Source organism: Antennarius striatus, chromosome 14 (genome assembly GCF_040054535.1).
Source record: "Antennarius striatus isolate MH-2024 chromosome 14, ASM4005453v1, whole genome shotgun sequence".
Lineage (NCBI taxonomy): Eukaryota > Metazoa > Chordata > Actinopteri > Lophiiformes > Antennariidae > Antennarius > Antennarius striatus.
This window is the reverse complement of record NC_090789.1, coordinates 1,887,887-1,907,336: the sequence shown is the minus strand read 5'-3', so window position 1 is coordinate 1,907,336 and position 19,450 is coordinate 1,887,887. Positions and strand designations below refer to the sequence as shown.

General features: G+C 43.7%; 3 protein-coding genes across 3 annotated transcripts; all 3 read left to right on the top strand.

The window, feature by feature from the left end:
- The first annotated feature begins 1,535 nt into the window (after positions 1-1,535).
- On the top strand, positions 1,536-3,293 carry LOC137607333 (protein S100-A1-like). Its single transcript, XM_068333023.1, has 3 exons — positions 1,536-1,692; positions 2,825-2,970; positions 3,055-3,293. The coding sequence occupies exons 2-3, from the start codon at positions 2,830-2,832 to the stop codon at positions 3,214-3,216; spliced, it is 303 nt and encodes a 100-aa protein (XP_068189124.1). The 5' UTR covers positions 1,536-1,692; positions 2,825-2,829; the 3' UTR covers positions 3,217-3,293.
- A 3,565-nt stretch (positions 3,294-6,858) lies between these two features.
- LOC137607172 (ictacalcin-like) lies at positions 6,859-8,663 on the top strand. Its single transcript, XM_068332725.1, has 3 exons — positions 6,859-7,018; positions 8,058-8,207; positions 8,364-8,663. Exons 2-3 carry the CDS (start codon positions 8,070-8,072, stop codon positions 8,511-8,513), a joined length of 288 nt encoding a protein of 95 aa, XP_068188826.1. The 5' UTR covers positions 6,859-7,018; positions 8,058-8,069; the 3' UTR covers positions 8,514-8,663.
- Positions 8,664-9,304: 641 nt separating this feature from the next.
- Positions 9,305-18,187, top strand: snx27a (sorting nexin 27a). Its single transcript, XM_068332724.1, has 13 exons — positions 9,305-9,741; positions 11,713-11,938; positions 12,043-12,235; positions 12,500-12,564; positions 12,640-12,744; positions 12,893-12,971; positions 13,072-13,235; positions 14,267-14,356; positions 14,717-14,866; positions 14,955-15,083; positions 15,291-15,350; positions 15,535-15,586; positions 16,537-18,187. The coding sequence occupies exons 1-13, from the start codon at positions 9,428-9,430 to the stop codon at positions 16,605-16,607; spliced, it is 1,698 nt and encodes a 565-aa protein (XP_068188825.1). The 5' UTR covers positions 9,305-9,427; the 3' UTR covers positions 16,608-18,187.
- Positions 18,188-19,450: the final 1,263 nt, after the last annotated feature.

The window sequence follows — 19,450 nt, the reverse complement described above, 5'->3', positions numbered from 1 at the left end:
TTTTAAATTAAAATTATAATTATTTAATGACGCTGATTTGACGCCGTCGGACCGGAAGCTTATGGTGGCTAACGATGCAAATGTTAGCATCCGTTGTTGTTGTTTAGTAACACGACTCGTGGTAGCTGTTAACAAAAATATTGTTTAGTTATGATTCGGCTATTCTATTGTAACTTCATCTGAACGTTTCACAGTTATTTTAGCGAACGAAACAGGTAAATGTTTCCACTGTGCGTCATAAATACAGAAGATCGTCACGGTGTTGACGCTAGCTTGTTGGTTCCTTATTTTGAAGGTTGTTTTTTCTATTTCCTGTTTTATTTTGGTAGTTGTATAATGTTGTGGTATTTCACTTCCGGTTTTTTGTCGCTTCTTCCTCCCGTGTCTCTGGCTTAATTATGCATTTTGAATTTTTGCTTTTATATTATTTAAACCAGACAGTATTGACTTAGACTAATAAAAATACCACAATACTTCAAAATAAAACCAAAATTCATGAATAAAGCAGTTGTTTTTTGTCAGATGAGAAGAACAGGTTATGCTGGATTATAATTTTTTTGGATTGATTATGGTCTGAATTCACAGTTTGTGTGTAACTGTAATAGAATCTGATCGGATCAAACGTGTTGGTTTTGCTGGATAACTTTAGATTATTTTAACTCCTGATCTGTTATCAATACTCCAGGAGGATTTTCTTATCATAGAACTTTGATTGGATTAGAGGCCCTGATGTTTTCTGGGTAATCATTACCTCCACCTGTGGAGGAGGTTTTGTTGTTGTGTACTTGTTTCTCTGTTTCTTTGTTTATCTGTGTGTGGATTTTGTTGATATTGTGTGTTGAGGTGGATTTGGGGTCTAGAAAAAGGTTCATCTTAATTTTGAGGTACCGATGTAGTTTCATATGGAATCCAGGAATGGGCACCTCGACATTCCAGCGATTCGATCCGGATCAGGATGGTAATCGAAGCGTTATGTCATGTGGATCCTGGTAACATGGATGAGACTTGAGGCGACACCAGGATGAAGTCGGATAATATTGATTCATAATTTTTCAGGAAAGGTGAGATCCGAACAAAACGGATGCTCCTGTAATTATGGAAAAATCATGTTTTCTTTTATAAAAACCTGACGTGAATGTAAACACGAGTTCAGCGGACTGATCATCACATGAGGCAGTGTGTTTGACTTGGCTTCTGCAGACTTAAGTAAAGGTGTGTGTGTGTGTGTGTGTGTGTGTGTGTGTGTGTGTGTGTGTGTGTGTGTGTGTGTGTGTGTGTGTGTGTGTGTGTGTTCTCTGGTATGCTGACAGATCCATATATCAAACATTTAATTAGTTAAATCACACACACTCCCACGCGCACACACACACACACACACGCACACACGCACATGTCTCCCCTCTAGTTAACACATAGATTTCTCTAACACAGGTGCTAACTCTCTGTTAGAGATGCTAACTGCCGTTAACCTGATAACTGCTCTGCTTTAACTGCCCAACTGTAACTAACGGCTCTCTAACCGAACGCGCCGCCGCGCGTCACGCCCCTCAGCTCGTCCACTGTCCACGTCCACGGCCTGACGCGCCTGTGTGGCTTCTGGGGCGGTGCCTGACTATAAAACTACCCCGGTACTCCCCCCTCCCCACCTCTTAACATTCCTTCTCCTCCGCCGAGCCGACCACGTCCCGCACGGTAAGAAGTAACGGTACCGGTGGGCCTCCGCGCAGCGCGTCAGGGCCGCGCACCGCTGTGTGTGTGTGTGTGTGTGTGTGTGTGTGTGTGTGTGTGTGTGTGTGTGTGTGTGTGTGTGTGTGTGTGTGTGTGTGTGTGTGTGTGATTGGATGTTTCCCAACTTTTAAGGACTTTTTTAAGGGTTACGAAATTATTCAAAGCTTCTTGGGTTCGCTTGGAGGAACAACTCCAGCAGGTTGTTTGGTTTAATCCCCCTGGACCCAGACTATTCATCAGACCTGGGCTCGGACCAGACATGTTCCTGCCTGCCAGAAACTCCATTTTGCTTCCTAATACTTTTCCATCCCTCCTTCAAAGACCCCTCTTTCTCTCCCTTCTTTTTTAACCGTTGCAGGTCAAGACCCACGAGGCAACCGAGGAGCACTGTTGGGGTTCTAGACGACTTTCCTTTCTTTGCTTCCCTCTTGCTCCTCGTGAGCGTTACTCAGACGTGGGAAGGAGCAACGAGCAAAACCTTTTCTTTGTGTGACTGTCCTCTTGGACTATGTGATCTCGTCCATTTTCTTACCCAAGAAGTGTCAAAGTTTCCTCTGAAAGTCTCTTTTCCAAGTCCCCTTTACTGTTTGAGGAAGTTCTACCTTTTGCACTATGTGGTCTCGTCTATTTTCTTACCCAAGAAGTGTCAAAGTTTCCTCTAAAAGTCTCTTCTCCAAGTCTTCTTTATGATCGCTGATAGGACGATTAGCCGCATGTAAAGACTCTTGTATGAGACGGAGAGCTGATCTTGGATGGGGTGAGGATAAAAAGCCAGGTAGAACTTCCTCTAACACTAAAGAAGACTTGGAAAAGAGACTTTCAGAGGAAACTTTGACACTTCTTGGGTAAGAAAATGGACAAGATCACATTATGCACAAGGTAGAACTTCCTCGAACAGTAAAGGAGACTTGGAAAAGAGATTTTTAGAGGAAACTTGGGCAAGTCTCTTTACTGTTCAAGGAAGTTCTACTTGCTTTTTACCCTCACCCCATCCTAGATCCGCTCTCTGTCTCATACAAGAGTGTTTTCACTTGGCTAAATCATGCTATCAGCGATCATAATCGATATTCTTTGCTCTTGCTAATGTGATTTTCAGCAAACATGCCTTCAGAGCTGGAGATTGCCATGGAGTCACTCATCCTGGTGTTCCATCGTTATGCCTCTAGAGACGGCAAGGAGAGCACCCTCAGCAAACGCGATCTCAAAGACCTGATGGAGAACGAGCTATCAAACTTCCTGAAGGTGAGACGGAACCCCGATGTGTCCTGATTATTGATCACGCTAAACGTTTGTGACATGCCGTTCACACTTCTTCTCTTACCCCAGTGTCAGAAAGACCCGGAAGCTGTAGACAAAATCATGAAGGACCTGGATGTCAACAGCGACGGCCATGTGGACTTTGAGGAGTTTGTCTCTCTGGTTGTTGGACTTTCCATTGCCTGTGAGCAATGCTATAAAGTTTATATGTCGAAAGAGTGTAAGAAGTAAAAGATGACCTCAGACGGGACTAGAAGAAACCTGAAAGAACATTAAGTCCAATAAATACACTGATCGATTTAAACCTATTGTGTCTCGCCATTATTGTGAATATATGTGTGTGTGTTGTGTGTTTTCTTGCAAATGTCACACAGTTCTCTGGTTCCAAAGCACCTCCAACCATTTTGAATGTTTAGATCTTTAAAAAATGGGCACTAACGTCCAGTGCGGTTGGTGACAACTTCCAGGGATCTTTCAGACTAACTTCCCCCTCGATCGATGGTGAAGTCATTCCCACCTGTGGTTTCTGTTGTACGGGGTGTGAAAGGACGGATGAACCCTTCCCCTCCCGGTTCAATAAAACCCTGCTTATCGGTGCTCTGAGGAATCTGACGAATGTTCACACTTGAACACTCCTTGACGAAGTGTTTTTACGTTCTTTATTTGATGTAAATAAAGGGAATATTGTACATTAATGTGGTTTTTACATGTGAGTCACGGGGTTCAGCGGATCTGTACTGCTTTTCTATAAAATTCCTTTCCATGCATTTCATGTCTGGTGAAGTTAGATCACTGCCTGAACAGAATAACCCCTCATCCTGACTATACGTTCAAACATGCCCTACTTTTTGTCTTCCAGGCAGGATTAAAGGGTATATGTGGGTGTATTAACAAACCCAACAAGTAGAAAACTATTTGTTTAGAAATTAATTTCTTTATTTTAGACTCCAACCATATTATAAAGGTATAACTATCCCAGCGAAATAAGCAGATCATGTAATGCCTGAGAAAAGGTCTGCCTTTAAAAACAAACTCAGGGCACAAAAATCTCACATATGCCTAACCCACCCACCTCTTTGGGCAGGACTCCGTGTGTGTGTGTGTGTGTGTGTGTGTGTGTGTGTGTGTGTGTGTGTGTGTGTGTGTGTGTGTGTGTGTGTGTGTGTTGCATATGCACGCCCATGTCTCCCAGTGTTTATAGTTCCCTCCTTGCTGTTTCTTGAAAGTCTATTTTATATAGTCATACTTTTTATTACCAAACGCTTCAAACAACATAATTATTATTAATGTAAATTAAAAATCTCTCCGGGCATAAAAGCACCGGGATTATGATGATGAGCTGAGAAGTCAAATCTTGACTTAACGCTTTGAGTCGACCTCAGTTTGGCAAACGCTGCACACACAAGTTGTGTGTCGGTGCCACTCAAGACACACACACACACACACACACACACACACACACACACACACACACACACACACACACACACACACACACACACACACACACACACACACACACACACACACACACACACACACACACACACACACACACACACACACACACACACCCGAACAGACTTTCACACACAGACAAAACAGCGCCTCCTCGTGGACGACAGCAGCACCGTCATCCTGGTGATGTTTTGTAGCTGTTGCCATGGGAACTGACAGACCATTGTGATCTTTGGACCTCGTGTCTGGGGCTGGGTTCCTCTTCCTGTGTCTGTAGTTATTTCTTTATGCATTTCTCTGTGTGCAATAACAACCCTCACGTTGTCATGTTGCCCCAGGATGGGGTCCAGCCTGAAACCTCGAGTCACGTGGGTTTTGTATCCCACAATGCAACTGTTGATTCGGAAGGTGGAAGAAAGTTTGTAGCCACAACAGAAGATGCTGGCAAGGTGGGAGTGTAAATAATACATGAGAAATGCCTGAATTTCCTGTCTTGTAAACACAACATTTCCATAAAGGCTTGAAAAATAGATAAATAAAGTGTATTTATTAGTTTATTTTTAAAATAAAGAAACGGCTATCTATAAAAAAATATGTACAGTAGTACTGTTCTACTTGACCACCAGGTGGCGCCAGACTCTAGCTCTAATCCGATGCCTTCTGTAAAGAGGTTCAAACCGCTCCAGTTGTGGGACAAGTATTTTCTGATGAATCACATCTTGATTCAATGGAAAATGTGGTTTCCATGGATACTCCAGGCCTAATTTGGTAAATCTGTGTGAACCAGAAAAGATTGACTAATGTTTTCAACCCAGTGAAATGTTTAAAACCTAAATTTTGCATGACTGTCGGCGACGGTGACCTGATTTCTAACCTATCATCTACACTTTTCTGGACTTTGACGGTTAATTAAAGACTTAAACAAATGCACCCTGCAGGAGGGAAGACAGAAAAAGATTTTTCACATCTAATTCAAAGTCACTTAACGGACCACACACACACAAGAGGAGAAACAAACACACACACACACACCAAGTGAGCCTGGATGCTGATGTTCACGTCTCTGCAGTGTGAGTCACAAGCTTCAGGGACGCGAGTCTGAGTCACAGCCTCCACCACAAAATTGCAAGAAATGAGGATCCACTCAGGATCATAACACGCAGCGCTCAGTGAGTCACTGGGCTCAACCTTTTCATTTCAGCATCATGAGCATCTCAAACCGGCAAATAATAAGTAGAAGACACTCTGTTGTAGGCAGAAAACACCAGAAATTAGTCAGTGAAGTGTGTAATTAAACTGATCCTTGATGTGCAATTGAATAAAAAGCAAAACACATTAAAAACCGAGGGCGTTGAAGCAGGAACCTGCTCGCATTTGGTCTTTGTGCTGAAATATCCTGAAAATATATTCGATCTTTGTTGTAAAGAGACTTGCAGGGTGTGGCAAAGCTGCAAATTCAAACGTTTGTCCACAAAGCATGTAACACAATCAGGTTTGATTGAGAAGCTCCAGCTTTTGTTTGTCTGCCGGGATGTAGAGATTTGTTTCTGAATGAGCCAAGGCCGGATTCTATTTTCTTTTAAACAAAGGAGGTCTTGAAAATGGAGCAGCTGTATTTGACTATTCATTCTACAGAGTGATTCATTTCACTGTTAAATGAGGAGTCAGTCCTGTCATTGAAGAGGACTACGCAAATAATGTACAAGTGAATGTCACCTCCGACCACTAGGTGGCTCCACACGTACCTGTTTGCATAGTAACCATAGCTACCTGGGTAGAGTTACATTAGAAGACAATATAATAATAATATTATGTTCATAAGGTTTGTTTAATGTAATGACATTAGAGAGAGAGTCAAATGGATCCAGTGGGGACGTTTGATTGGTCGACACGTGACGGGCAAACTCCTTCAAAGTTAATAAACTGTTGATCTAAAAAAGATGTGAAGTGACGTAAACACATCTCGCCTGATACATGACATCAAAGCGGGCAAAAACAAAAGTCAGCTGTTTTAAATTAAACCGTAGAAAGAGGCCTTACAAGCTTTTTTTTATTTGCTTAAAAAAAAATTTCTTAAAGGCACAACGCACACACTGCACTTCTTCAACAACACACACACACACACACACATACATATTTATTTATATATAAGAAATATGTGATGTTGAAAGTTTTAATTGCATGTTCAAATGTAGTCATAACAGTGGACATTTTTCCTGGTAAATAATCCTAATCTGAAGCAACGTCCTTCACGAACACAAACCTGTGCTTGTATACACAACACCACACTGCAGACAACATGGATGTCTCCAGAGACGACTCCATGACTAATCTCCTGGTTTTTTTGTTGGTTATTTTCAAAGCAACAAATTATAATTAGGATGTAAAGAACAGAAGAGCTTGGGAAAGACGAGGAAACCGAGGAGGAGTGTTTGTAAATTATGGGAGTGTAGAGGGAGGGAAAAAGGGTGCGGTGCCGTATAAAGCATGCTTTCTCCATTTCCCCCATCACTGCAGCGCTGTTGAGAACAACTGTCGCCCTCCAGTCTTCTTCTATCATCACAAATCATCTTTGGTGAGTAGAAAGTCTCATTTCTTTTAGTTACTAACTACCCCCCTCCAAAAAAAATGCAGTAAAACTTTTTCCAACAGGAAGTTATTCAGAACATTATTCAGCATCTTTCCAGAGAGTTTCACTCTTTTTCATTGCTTGTGAAATTTGATACTTGAATGGAAAATTTTATTTTTTTGATTTTTATCTGGAAAACTTTCACCTGGAGCGCAGTTTTATCGACGTATTCCGCTCCAGAAACATCTTTAAACATTTCTTTAAATCACAACCAAATTAAACCGTGGAGGAGTTGCTCGGTATTTGTTCCATTCTCTCTTCCTCCACAATTCCCATCTGTTTACAGTACGACTGCTTTCCTTTGCCTCCCACTCCGGAGGGAGAATGGCACAATATAACAGGGAATGCAACCAGAACTGACTCACTTGTTCATACATGACAGACTTTACCACTGGGACATAAATCAAGTCAAGACCTGCTTATTTATTCTTTACCATTGCAACATTTACAGTGGTTATCTGGAGAGATTAAACTGTTGCCATAACAATTTCATTTGCATTGCAGAGATGATGCGTTCAAATCACGTTGGAAACCCAGGGTTTATTTATATCTGAAGCCCCATGGAAAACCCTGAGACAAACAGTGGAAGAGAAAAAATGTCTCATCTATCTAGAAATCCATCTCTCCATCTATTTACATCTGAATATTTGCCTCTGTATTTATGTGAAATGATTAAATTATACTCCTATTATGATTCAAAGAATTATAATGAGATTGTCAGATTTCCAAAATCAATCTCAAACTTCAAGTTTCTATTAGATGCATTTTCCTTTTGATTCTTTTGGGTCAGGATTCAGTAAACCTGGAGTTTGCCTCTAGATGGACCCACTTTTATAATGTAAAAGGAAAATCCTAAACCAGCCTAAGCCTCATCAATTCCATAATAATGTTTAAGCATTCTGATTACACCCAAAACAGGGATGAGTGAATGCCAATTCTTACACTATATGATATATTATGATGTCTTTATGACTTTCCTCCCCAGCCAGCCATCATCATGTCTGACATCCTCAGAGCCATCACTCTCCTTGTCGATGTCTTCCGTAAATATGCCGGTCGGGAAGGGGACCCTGACTCCCTGACCAAACCAGAGCTGAGAGAGCTTCTGGACAGGGAACTGAGAGGGTTCCTGACGGTGAGTGACCTCTGACCTCTCTGGTTCAGTCCTGTGCAGACAAGACGATATGTCCATTTACAATCTATTATGTGGAGAAGAAGGTGTAACTCAAAATAACCACCGGGAAGTGTTTTAGGCATGTTGGCTAACAATTTCTTTCATCCTCGTCTGCAGGGAGAAGATGATCAGAAAAAACTGGATGAACTCTTTAAAGATTTGGACGAAAACAAGGACAACACAGTGAGCTTCCAAGAGTTTGGCACTTTAGTCTTGACCCTCGCCACGATTTGCGAAAAGTACGGTGACAAAAAGGCCAGAAAGTGATACCTTTCAGGTGAACATGTTGCCTTCTTGCTAAATAAAGAAGTTTCCTTTGACAGTTGTAATGAAAAAAATTGAACATTTACAACTCAAACACAGCAAAGAATGATGTAACACATCATGAAATAAAGTTGTCTTATCTTTGAAAAAAAACTCGAGTTGTGCAATTTAAATGCTTGCTTAGACATGCACGTCATTACCAGCACCGTTACCGTGTGATAAGAACAGTCAATGTGGTTTTCATTTGTTTGTTTTTGTTGTTTTTTTTACACTCAACTTCCATTTATTAAACAACAGAATTCTGCTTTTTGCGAGCTGAATTCGGATGAGCGTTACAGAAAAATCGCATTGTCTGGTAATAAGACTGACTTGTTCTGAAATATTTTGGATAGCTGAAAGCCTCCACTCAGATGGATAGTCACAAGATCAGCTGCTGAATTCATGAACAATATATCATTTGTTTTCTCTGTGGTTTAAAAAAAATAATAAAAAGTAATAAAACAAGTATAAATATAAAATATAAATCATTTATTCCTGCTATCAAGGAAGGCCTTTTTCTATAGATTACACAGATTGTGTTCAATTTAAAAAAAAATCAATATAAAGTAATAAAATTTGAACTTGTATTAAATTAAGTTATCCGCAAAAAACAAAAACAAAAACAAAAACAAACACATAAATTCTTAACCTGATAATGAATAATTGACGTAAATGGATTAGAAAGTTAATTGGACACGCCAGACTTTCGGGAACGCCCACCGGAAGGTCACGTTGCGTGGCCGCGTCTCGTGAGCCTCCCGAGGGGCGGGTTATCAACAACAGTCGGTCTGCGGAGCGAACGCCGCCGAGGCTCAGCGCTCCAGTGTGCGGGGGAAAAAAGACATCGACTGGAAGTGGGGCCACGGCCTGCGGAGAACATGGCGGATGTAGAAGGCGACGACACCCGCTCGACTCTCCCTTCTTCGGCATCCCGCAACGGCCCGGTTGCGTGTCCGAGCGCGGGCACCGCGGCCCAGAACGCGCCGCTGGTAACGTCAGGTCCGCGGACGGTGAGGATCGTCAAGTCGGAGTCCGGCTACGGTTTCAATGTCCGCGGTCAAGTGAGCGAGGGGGGACAGCTCCGGAGCATCAACGGAGAGCTGTACGCTCCTCTCCAGCATGTCAGCGCCGTGTTGCCCGGTGGGGCGGCGGACCGAGCCGGGATAGCGAAGGGAGACCGGATCCTGGAAGTGTAAGTCACCTTCCGTCCGCCGGAGCGGGGCAGCAAGTTAGCCCGAAGTTAATGTGTCAGAATTAGCTGCGTTACGTGATGATTAAATACTACGTCACTAGTGTTTTTATGACATTAAAAGTAGTTTAACCCACTTTTACGTCTTATTTTTCATTTTTAGTCCATTTTATGACCGTTTTTTTTCATTTTAAACATTTTATTGGGCGCTATATGATGCTAACCCGAGCTAGCATCATATAAGCTAACCAGCTTACATAAGGTGGACATCAGGCTCTGCATGTTGATTAGCTTTAGCCGGCTAGCTAGCCCGGTGGCTAGCAGCCCTTTAGCTAACCCTCAGCGCGCAGCTCTGCTTTTTTGGAAGATTTTCAGGGCAAAATTTTTATCGTCAGCCTGTTTTATTTTTACTTTTATTTCTTTATAATAGCATAAATTTGTATTCTGGCGCCGTCTAATCACTGGGAATGGCGGAGTTGTCACCTAAATTTAACATCTTATGGCGTTAGTGTTCCTGTCTAGAATAAAGTTTTCCCTGCAGAGCAATAATATTTCTATTTAATTTTTTAATTTAGATTTTATTAAGTGTTTTCCTCCCCGAAAGGAAATTAAGTTTAAGATATTGGATGCTTTCTATTGTCTCTATTCTCGCTTAAGCGGTTTTTAGTAGAATGGTTTAGTTATGTGGTTGTTCTCATAAATTCATAGTTGACAGGTGTATTTTTAATTATAAATTTGGAAGCTAATCTGTCAGTGACGCTCAACAAGTCGTTACCTTAAATAAGGGTGGAACTGATAACTGTAGACAGAACAACAAATAATAAATTATGCTGTAATTACTGTTTATTGTCAGAATTTGAGAAGTTATAACGTGTTTGTGTATTACCATAAACGTGACAATATGTTGGAATAAAGGGGAAGAGAAGTTAAAAAAAAAAGAAGCAGGAACTAAACTTTTACTTGCTGAGCCATCAAGTTTTTCACACAACCTGTGTTTTCACAGTTTTAACTGTGTAAAGTCTGTCCGGTCATGTGATGCGTGTCATGTGACGTGTTAACCGGCTTTACCTTTAAAAACACAAAACTAGTCTTGTTATGTGTGTTAAAGGTCAGCATTTTATTCCAAAGTGTCCTGAACAAAGAAAATAATCATTTTTACTTCCTTGAAAATGAATGGTGAACTTGTTTCTTCTTGAATCCCCCTGAAGAGGATGAACATAGTCTGTTTTCCTTTATTTATATATGTCACACTTCACTCATAAACCTTGTGAAAAGTGAACTTTTTTTTTGCAAATAGCTTGATGTTCTGACAAGACATTGAGGATTATCTTCCCACAAAATTAGTGAAAAATTTGATTTTTATCCAGTAATAAGACATGTGTCTTTTAATCCAATGAGCTTCTTACTTGGTTCTTGTTCTTTTTAAACTGACCCCTTTAATATTTTAATTGAGGATGATAGTCTAAAGATTGTTGAGACCAAACATCTTTCCATATCTTTAGTTTTTCCGATTACCTGAGCAACAACCGTCACATCAGTCTCTATTTCTAGAGCAAATCAGCTCTGGTTGTCTCCTCTTCCTGCGCCCTCCTCTTCATCGTTTCCATCAGAAGTTTATTAAGCCGGTGTCACCGGGACTCGGTGGCGCTGTGAGGAGAGATGTGTTTCATAGCAACAAAAGAAAGGGAGGCTTACGCAGCACAATCATGCGCTCATCAGTGAAGGAAATTATATATTAGCACACAGCACTGTGAAATATGTCATAATTATTAAGAATATAGATAACAATAACAGCAGCAGCAGATTGGTGTCTGATTTAGTAAAGCACTCTGACCTGAATTATTGGAAGTAATGTCAAGAGAAACCAAGTCAGAATAATAAATATTCATCATAGATCATTTCCAAATATTTAAAACAGTGGGATCATTAAATAACTCTCCACTAATTCCGGCCTCCGTTGTCCCTTCCTTCCAGTAACGGTGTGAGTGTGGAAGGAGCCACCCACAAGCAAGTGGTGGACCTGATCCGAGCCGGGGAGAAAGAGCTGGTTCTGGCTGTGCTGTCGGTTCCGGCTCAGGAGGCCGACGGGTTGGAAGGAGGCGAGGACGTCCAGCCCAACTACGACTACAGCGACAAGCAGGCGGTGCCCATTTCCATTCCCACCTACAAACATGTGGAGCAGCATTCCGAGAGGTTTGTGGTGAGTTCTGGGAAAAAAACATTAATCTCTCCCTATCAGGTATAAAACATTATCTTATCCGAGTTATGAAACTGTTATCTCCATCTGCTGTCTGTTCCTGGCAGGTGTACAACGTCTACATGTCAGGCAGACAGCTGTGCTCAAAGCGCTACCGGGAGTTCGCTATCCTGCATCAGAACTTAAAGAGGGAATTTTCCAACTTCAACTTCCCAAAACTTCCCGGTAAATGGCCCTTCTCCCTGTCGGAGCAGCAGCTGGACGCTCGCCGCAGAGGCCTGGAGGAATATCTGGAGCGAGGTGGGTCGGATCGGGACGGTCGCCGATTAGAAAAACCCACACAGGTGTTTGATTTTAAAAACTGGTTAAAGCACGACATATACAACGTTGACGTCGACATACGTTCTAAAAGAAGCTGTATCTGGAATAGAAAATGGGACAAGCGGGGGCTGTGATTAACGTTTCATTCTATATGTGAAATCTGTAAGGCTGATCAAGCTGCTGATCAGATTTACCGTGACCGCCCTCTCTTCTGCACCTTTCTCCGTCTATTTTTGCCTCCAGTTTGCTCTGTGAGGGTGATCGGGGAGAGCGACATCATCCAGGAGTTCCTGTCTGAATCAGACGAGGTAAGCGTCTCATCCATTCTGACTCGATTAGTATTCGCCGCGGCTGTTCTCACTATCCCTCGCCTCGCCTCGCAGAACTACAACGGCGTGACAGACGTGGAGCTGAGAATCGCCCTGCCAGACAAAACCACCATCTCTGTCAGGGTCCGCAAGAACAGCACCACCGACCAGGTGTACCAGGTGAGAGCTTAGCCTCGATCCAGGCTGGGATTGGCTAAAATAATGCGTCTGAGGTCACGTGATCGTCACACGATGCTTCAGCAGAGCAAAATCTACAGTTATACACATGTTGAAAGAGTCATATAATACACACATCCTTCTCCTGCAGGCGTTGGTGATGAAGGTGGGCATGGACAGTATTATGGCCAGCTACTTCGCCCTGTTTGAAGTCATCAACCACACCTTTGGTAAGATTTGATGTCATAACTGCAAAATGTGTCTGTTCTCACTCAGAGGTGGCCTCTGAGCGAGCCTCCTGCTCATGCTGCGTTCTGTCATTTGTTGCAGTGCGAAAGCTGGCGCCCAACGAGTTCCCCCACAAGCTTTACGTACAGAATTACACATCGGCGGTGCCGGGGACCTGCTTGGCGCTCCGCAAATGGCTGTTCAGCTTCCAGGAGGAGGAGCTGCTACGAGACAACCCGCTGGCGCTGCACTACTGCTTTCATCAGGTAGGAACCGGACGTGGATCCCGTTCGTTCTGGATGGAACTGAAGTCGCCCCAAAATCAGATCTCTTGAGTTCTAGGATCCTTTGTGAGCCAGTAGGTTTGAGAACCGAGGTGGTCGTCGTGGGTAACGTCTGATAGTTTCACATCCTCTAGAAAATGTCGATCAGGAAGTGCTGAAAATGCAGTCCTGAACGGTTTGTGCTTCCATAAAACCAGGAAAGTATTGAACTGGGGTCTCCTACCAGCCAGTTCAACTTCTGGAGAACTTAATCTCATATAGATGCATTAAAAATAGCTAAAGTAGCGGCTGTCGGCTAACAAAGGTCACCTCCTGAAGCGTCTTCAAGAAGGTGAAGACAGGATTGTTTTTGTGTTCGCTCTTACAAGTGAAGATGGAGACAGAGATATGAGGTGGTTGCTGCGTTTCTTGTTTTTTTTTTTAGCCCCGACCTCAAAACCTACTCGCCGTCTTGGCTCGGAGATTCGTATCTGTTGGCAGAAAGAAGAAGGCCGGAAATAAACGGCAGAATATGGAGTAATGAGAAAACATAGAGCAGAGTCTGGCGCCTCTGATACATCACGGCGTTACAGCGGAGCTACTCGTCCTCTGAGCCCCCGTCCAAGGCAGGGGCTCGACTTTTTACTTGTAATGAGCGATCTTTACTTTTTTTATGCCAGCGACTGCGAGTCTTTCAATTCTTTTCCATTCCAGATCCAATCAGATCGCTAAAACGATGAAAAGAATGAAGAAGTGATAAAATCTTTTTTATCTTTTTCAGATGCTAAAAATGTCGGCACCGTTTATTTGTTTTGTTGTTGTTTTTTTTGCGGTAGCTCTGACGAGACGGTCACGAGTCATGTTTGACTGGTTTCACTTCACGTCCTGTAAAAGCCACATGAGATGTGTGTCTGCTGCATTGTCGGAGGGTTTTCTGGAACATCCTCTGCTTGGTATTTTAAATGGACGCCATGTTTGTGACTCTAAGCGATAAACGCGTCTCTTCATGCTTCTCCGTCTCCTGTCCTGTCCAGGCTTCGGAAGATGTGAAGAAGGGATTCATAAAAACTGAGGACAAATCCTACCAGCTGCAGAAACTGGCAGAGCAGCGCAAGATGGCCACAGTCAGTAACATAGACCACTCTTTGTTCAGGGGTGTGTGGGGGGCGGGGGGGACTCACAGTTTGTCTGCTGACCAGCACCATCACCGAATCCTCACCAAATAAAACCCCAGGACAGTCAGGGCTGTAAACGGAGATAAAGACGTTTAATGAGGAAATAAAAGCAGCGCTTGTGGAAAGATTTGATGCATGTGAACGTTTATCTGTAGGTAGAGGAGCTAAAACCAACATCCATTTACACACGAGGTGGAAGCTGGTGTCTGTGTGCAGACTGTTCTTCCTTTAACCTGCAGCAGTTTAGAGATCCTACCAGTACTAAACCTGTGTGTGTGTGTGTGTGTGTTGCGTGAAACCACCTGGTAGTACCTGAGTCTACTGCGAACATGCGAAGGCTACAACGAGGTGTCGTTCCCCCACTGCTCCTGCGACTCCCGGAGGAAGGGCCACGTCATCACCGCCATCAGCATCCATCACTTCAAGCTGCACGCCTGCACCGAAGACGGCACGCTAGAGGTGGGAAGAGGGGTGGGCGGTCCCCGTTGAGCTTCATTTAGAAAGAAAGAGTCTGAGCAGGTTGACCTACGACCTCTGTCGCCCTCAGAACCAGGTGATCGCCTTTGAGTGGGCGGAGATGCAGCGCTGGGACACGGACGAGGAAGGGATGGCGTTCTGCTTCGAGTACACCAGAGGAGAGAAGAAACCTCGCTGGGTGAAGATCTTCACTCCATACGTGAGTCGCCGTGTGTGTGTGTGTGTGTGTGTGTGTGTGTGTGTGTGTGTGTGTGTGTGTGTTTATAGATTCACTCTGTGTGAATTTGCATTTTGAAAGATGGGGAAAAAAAGAATGTTTTGTTAAAGCAGCGCTCAGAAGAATCGGCGGATTAATTGCAGAGTGCGTCTGAAGGCTGAGAAACGTCTGTGTTTGATTGTCTTCCAGTTCAACTACATGCACGAATGCTTCGAGCGCGTCTTTTGTGAGCTGAAGTGGAGGAAACGGGTACGAACCACTCCCTTTTCCTTTTTTTTTTGCTATACTGGGAAGCCCGTCGGCTTCACGCCAAGTCTGACATTCTAAACTTGGCGTTTGATTTCACCTTGTTTCTGCACAAATACAATGAGGTAATCAGCTGCTTTGAAACGCTTCAATCCGGGTGTGTTTTTGTTTCTTTTCCCGCCGTCAGGTGGAGGACGAGGCGTCCGACAAAGACAACAAGAACTGCAGCAGCAGCAGCGGTAAGAATGAGAGGCTGTAGGTTTTTATCTGGGACAAATCATGATATGTATTCAGATGTGGCGCTGAGGACTGCTGTGATAGACGGCTCCTTTCAGGCGTCATGAATTATGCAAAAACCACTGACGGGAGAGAAGGAAATGTGATACCCTTTATTTAATTTTGGTGTTTTAACTGCAGAATATTTGGGAATCGATTAAGTTGAGCAGCAATAAGTTAAACGTGGATTAAAAGTGCGTTCAGATAGCAGTAAATAGTTTAAAATATGACATCTGTTGTCACTGGCGGCCTCCTCTTAGACTCAGGCTTGTGTAAACGTCAGGTTTACACAAGTCTGAGTCTAAAACGTCAGATTTATACAAGGCTGGGTGTGAAAAGTCAGGTTTACATAAGCCTTAGTCTGAAAAGTCAGGTTTACACAAGCCTTAGTCTGAAAAGTCAGGTTTACACAAGCCCCAGTCTGAAACGTCAGGTTTACACAAGCCCCAGTCTGAAACGTCAGGTTTACACAAGCCCCAGTCTGGAACGTCAGGTTTACACAAGCCCCAGTCTGAAACGTCAGGTTTACACAAGCCCCAGTCTGAAACGTCAGGTTTACACAAGCCCCAGTCTGGAACGTCAGGTTTACACAAGCCCCAGTCTGGAACGTCAGGTTTACACAAGCCCCAGTCTGAAGCGTCAGGTTTACACAAGCCCCAGTCTGAAGCGTCAGGTTTACACAAGCCCCAGTCTGAAACGTCAGGTTTACACAAGCCCCAGTCTGAAACGTCAGGTTTACACAAGCCCCAGTCTGAAACGTCAGGTTTACACAAGCCCCAGTCTGAAACGTCAGGTTTACACAAGCCCCAGTCTAAGACTTGTCGTATTTTTCCGTATCGAGGAGAAACAGACTGGAGTGTGTTGTGCGACACGTCCAAGGTCACATGAGACATGAGACTTTCCTGTGTTCCAGAGTATCTGCCTCCTCTGGAGACGCAGCAGAAGGGATGGCGCCACCTGGGGGGAGAGATCGCAACTTCCTAAAAAAAACCTCATCCGTCACAATCCCAAACCAGAACTGGTCCACTCGCATCATCACCACCACAAACACCAACCTGATGAGAAACTGAGGCACTCCCAATGCCTGGAAACAAACTGAACAGATGGGGGGGTTGGAGTAGTTGCTCTGATTCGAAGCCCCCACCCTCACCCCCCCACCGGGGATCCACAACAGCAGGAAGGAGAACCAATACAATCCAACGTTCACGTCATCTGCTCAATCTCCATAGCATCTGTTTTGTTTTCCTCCATCCATACATGAGTGGGTGGGGGGCAGGACGCCGGGTGGGACGTACACACAACAGCGGATTGGTTCACGGTTGGGGGGGCGGGGGGTCACCGCAGCGCCGCCGTTTGCACAAAAAGGGAGGGATTGGACATGATGCTTCGCTCTCCAACGCCGCTGATGACTCTGCCTCGGCGCGACCCCCCCACCCCACCATTGGATGAAGAAAACTGACTGGGGGGGTTCACTGATGAACGTTCACACTTAAGGTTTTTCTCTGTGAACGTCTTCGCCGGAACAAAGTTGTCGTAGGTGAGAATGTGGGGGGTTCGGTCGTGTTTAACAATCTTACTGAAATATTGATTAATATAAGATAGTTTGTGGCTCTAACCTGGTGGATTACTAACGGGATTACACTCAAGCTGCTTCAGGTGATCCGTTTTCACCTCGTCTTCTAATCTAAACCACGCGTTGCCCCCCCCCCCTGTGAGGAGGAAAAGAATTCCGAATTCCTCACGCTCTGAAAGAGGATGAAGAGTTGACGGGCAGAAGGATGTTTGTTGAAGCTGTCGACGTTTTTTCAGAGGGGGGGGGAGTGTCCGATGGATCGCCAGTAAGAGAAACTGGGGGGGGTTTGTGTGTGACTGCAGTTCTTCAAGCGGCCAGCAGGTGGCAGCAGAACGCCAACCAGAGTCAGTCTGAGGCTCAGATCAGGAATAGAATCCTCTTCATCAGAAGGATCCCTCTGGAGTTTGTCCATTAACCACATCAAGGGGACAGGTGTGTGTGTGTATACGTGTGTGTGTATACATGTGTGTGTATACATGTGTGTGTGTATACATGTGTGTGTATACATGTGTGTGTGGACAGGATGCATTACGTGCGCCTGCAGCCAGCAGCATACACGGAATTGGAGGCTGCCGTCTGCCTCTCAAGGAGTAAACAGTATTTTTTGTTTGTTTGTGCACATTTATGTCTTAGTTTATTTTACGTTTTACGTTCTTTCAGCTGCATTTCGTTGTTTTGACACCAGAATGTTTTTATTTTCTCTGGAGGTTTTCAGTCGTCTGGAAGAAGATTACAAAAAAAAACCCCATCTCGATCGAGACTAAAATTTTGATTTGAGTGCATCAACTGAGTTCTGTAACCCCCCCCCATAACCCCCCTCCCCAAGGGCTAATAGTTTCCATTAATGACCTCATCCTGAGACTGATGCTGGTTTGTTTGTTGTTTACTGTTGACTTTTAGAGCTCAAGTTCAAATTTCAGTTTGTTGAAAAACAGTTTCTTTTTTTTTTACACCTCATCCTAGATTTGGATTCAATAAAATGTCAAATTTGCTTTCAGTCCATTACCTTGAAGCACGCTCTTTGTCTGTGTGTGTGTGTGTGAGTGTGTGTGTGTGTGTGTGTGTGTCCTCTGTCCGTCACTGACTTTGCTGATAAGCTTTTAGGCGGTGATTGGGTGAGTCTGATGAGCTGTCAGTGTGAGCCAGCAAATGGGTTTCAGTCTGTGTGACAGCAGAGACACCAGACAGATGGAGACAAATGGGAGGCGTCTCTCTCTCACACACACACACACACACACACACACACACACACACATACACATCCCTGCTTCTCTTGTGTTTACAGTTCGACAAACACAAAGTGCAACATTCGAGGCTATTTTTCGTCATCCAGTTGTCGCCTCGGTTCTGCATCAGATAGCAATACACACACACACCACTGTAGTAGCACGGTGTGTGTTCACACACACACACACACACACACGTCACAGGTATCTGGGCTGTGATGTGCTGATTGCTGATGGGTAAACACAACAACCCATCCGTGCATGGATGACACGTCCACCCGTGATGTCTCTCTTCCTCTGGGCATCATCATCATAGGGGAATGATACTGTTGCCGTGGCAGCGCCGCTGCAGCCTCCGTGTGTTTTATTCGTGTCATCCAACTGAGTCACACTTTGGGTTTTAATGATGGATCCCACACGGGGTTTTTTTTTTTCCTATTTGTAGTTCATAAATGTGAATAAACATTTATAAAGCCATTTTTAAAGAGAAAGAAAAAAAAGTGATGCAGTTGCTATAGCAACACATCCCCCCCCCTCACCTTCCTATCCCCGGTCTCGTTCGAAAATCTCTGCTGGTTTCCCCCAGCTGAGGTCGGTGGGTCCAAACGCGAGTGTTTAAACCACGTGATCAACAAGCGACATTGATCAACCTGTAAATAATCGTTTTTGAAAAATAAAATTAAATCAACAAAATGCACTTTCGTTTCTCCAACGCAGAACTTTTTATGTATTTTGACAGGAATTTTAAAGATTTTGGAGGGGAAGGAAAAAAAAAACAACCCCAAAACGATTGTGCGTCACGTGACAAGAACCGAGCGGTGTGACGTCATTTAACAACCTCGATTCTAAACTAGGCTGTAAAAAGAGTTTTATATAGAAGGAAAACAACAACACAAATTTAAGAAAACGGAAAAAAATGTTTGGAAATGTTGCGTAGAGAAATAAATTGTAACAATATTTTAAATAAAGTTATATATTGGGGGGAAAAAAGCTGCGTGTCTGAGTTTTTTTTTTTTTTTTAATGTATT

Bases quoted from the DNA above. Each gene is read 5' to 3' on its own strand.
- LOC137607333 (XM_068333023.1), top strand. From the start codon at position 2,830: ATGCCTTCAGAGCTGGAGATTGCCATGGAGTCACTCATCCTGGTGTTC. The intron at 2,971-3,054 runs GTGAGACGGAAC...CTCTTACCCCAG, and splicing joins AGCTATCAAACTTCCTGAAG to TGTCAGAAAGACCCGGAAGC.
- LOC137607172 (XM_068332725.1), top strand. From the start codon at position 8,070: ATGTCTGACATCCTCAGAGCCATCACTCTCCTTGTCGATGTCTTCCGT. The intron at 8,208-8,363 runs GTGAGTGACCTC...CCTCGTCTGCAG, and splicing joins AACTGAGAGGGTTCCTGACG to GGAGAAGATGATCAGAAAAA.
- snx27a (XM_068332724.1), top strand. From the start codon at position 9,428: ATGGCGGATGTAGAAGGCGACGACACCCGCTCGACTCTCCCTTCTTCG. The intron at 13,236-14,266 runs GTAGGAACCGGA...TGTCCTGTCCAG, and splicing joins TGCACTACTGCTTTCATCAG to GCTTCGGAAGATGTGAAGAA. The intron at 14,867-14,954 runs GTGGGAAGAGGG...TGTCGCCCTCAG, and splicing joins CCGAAGACGGCACGCTAGAG to AACCAGGTGATCGCCTTTGA.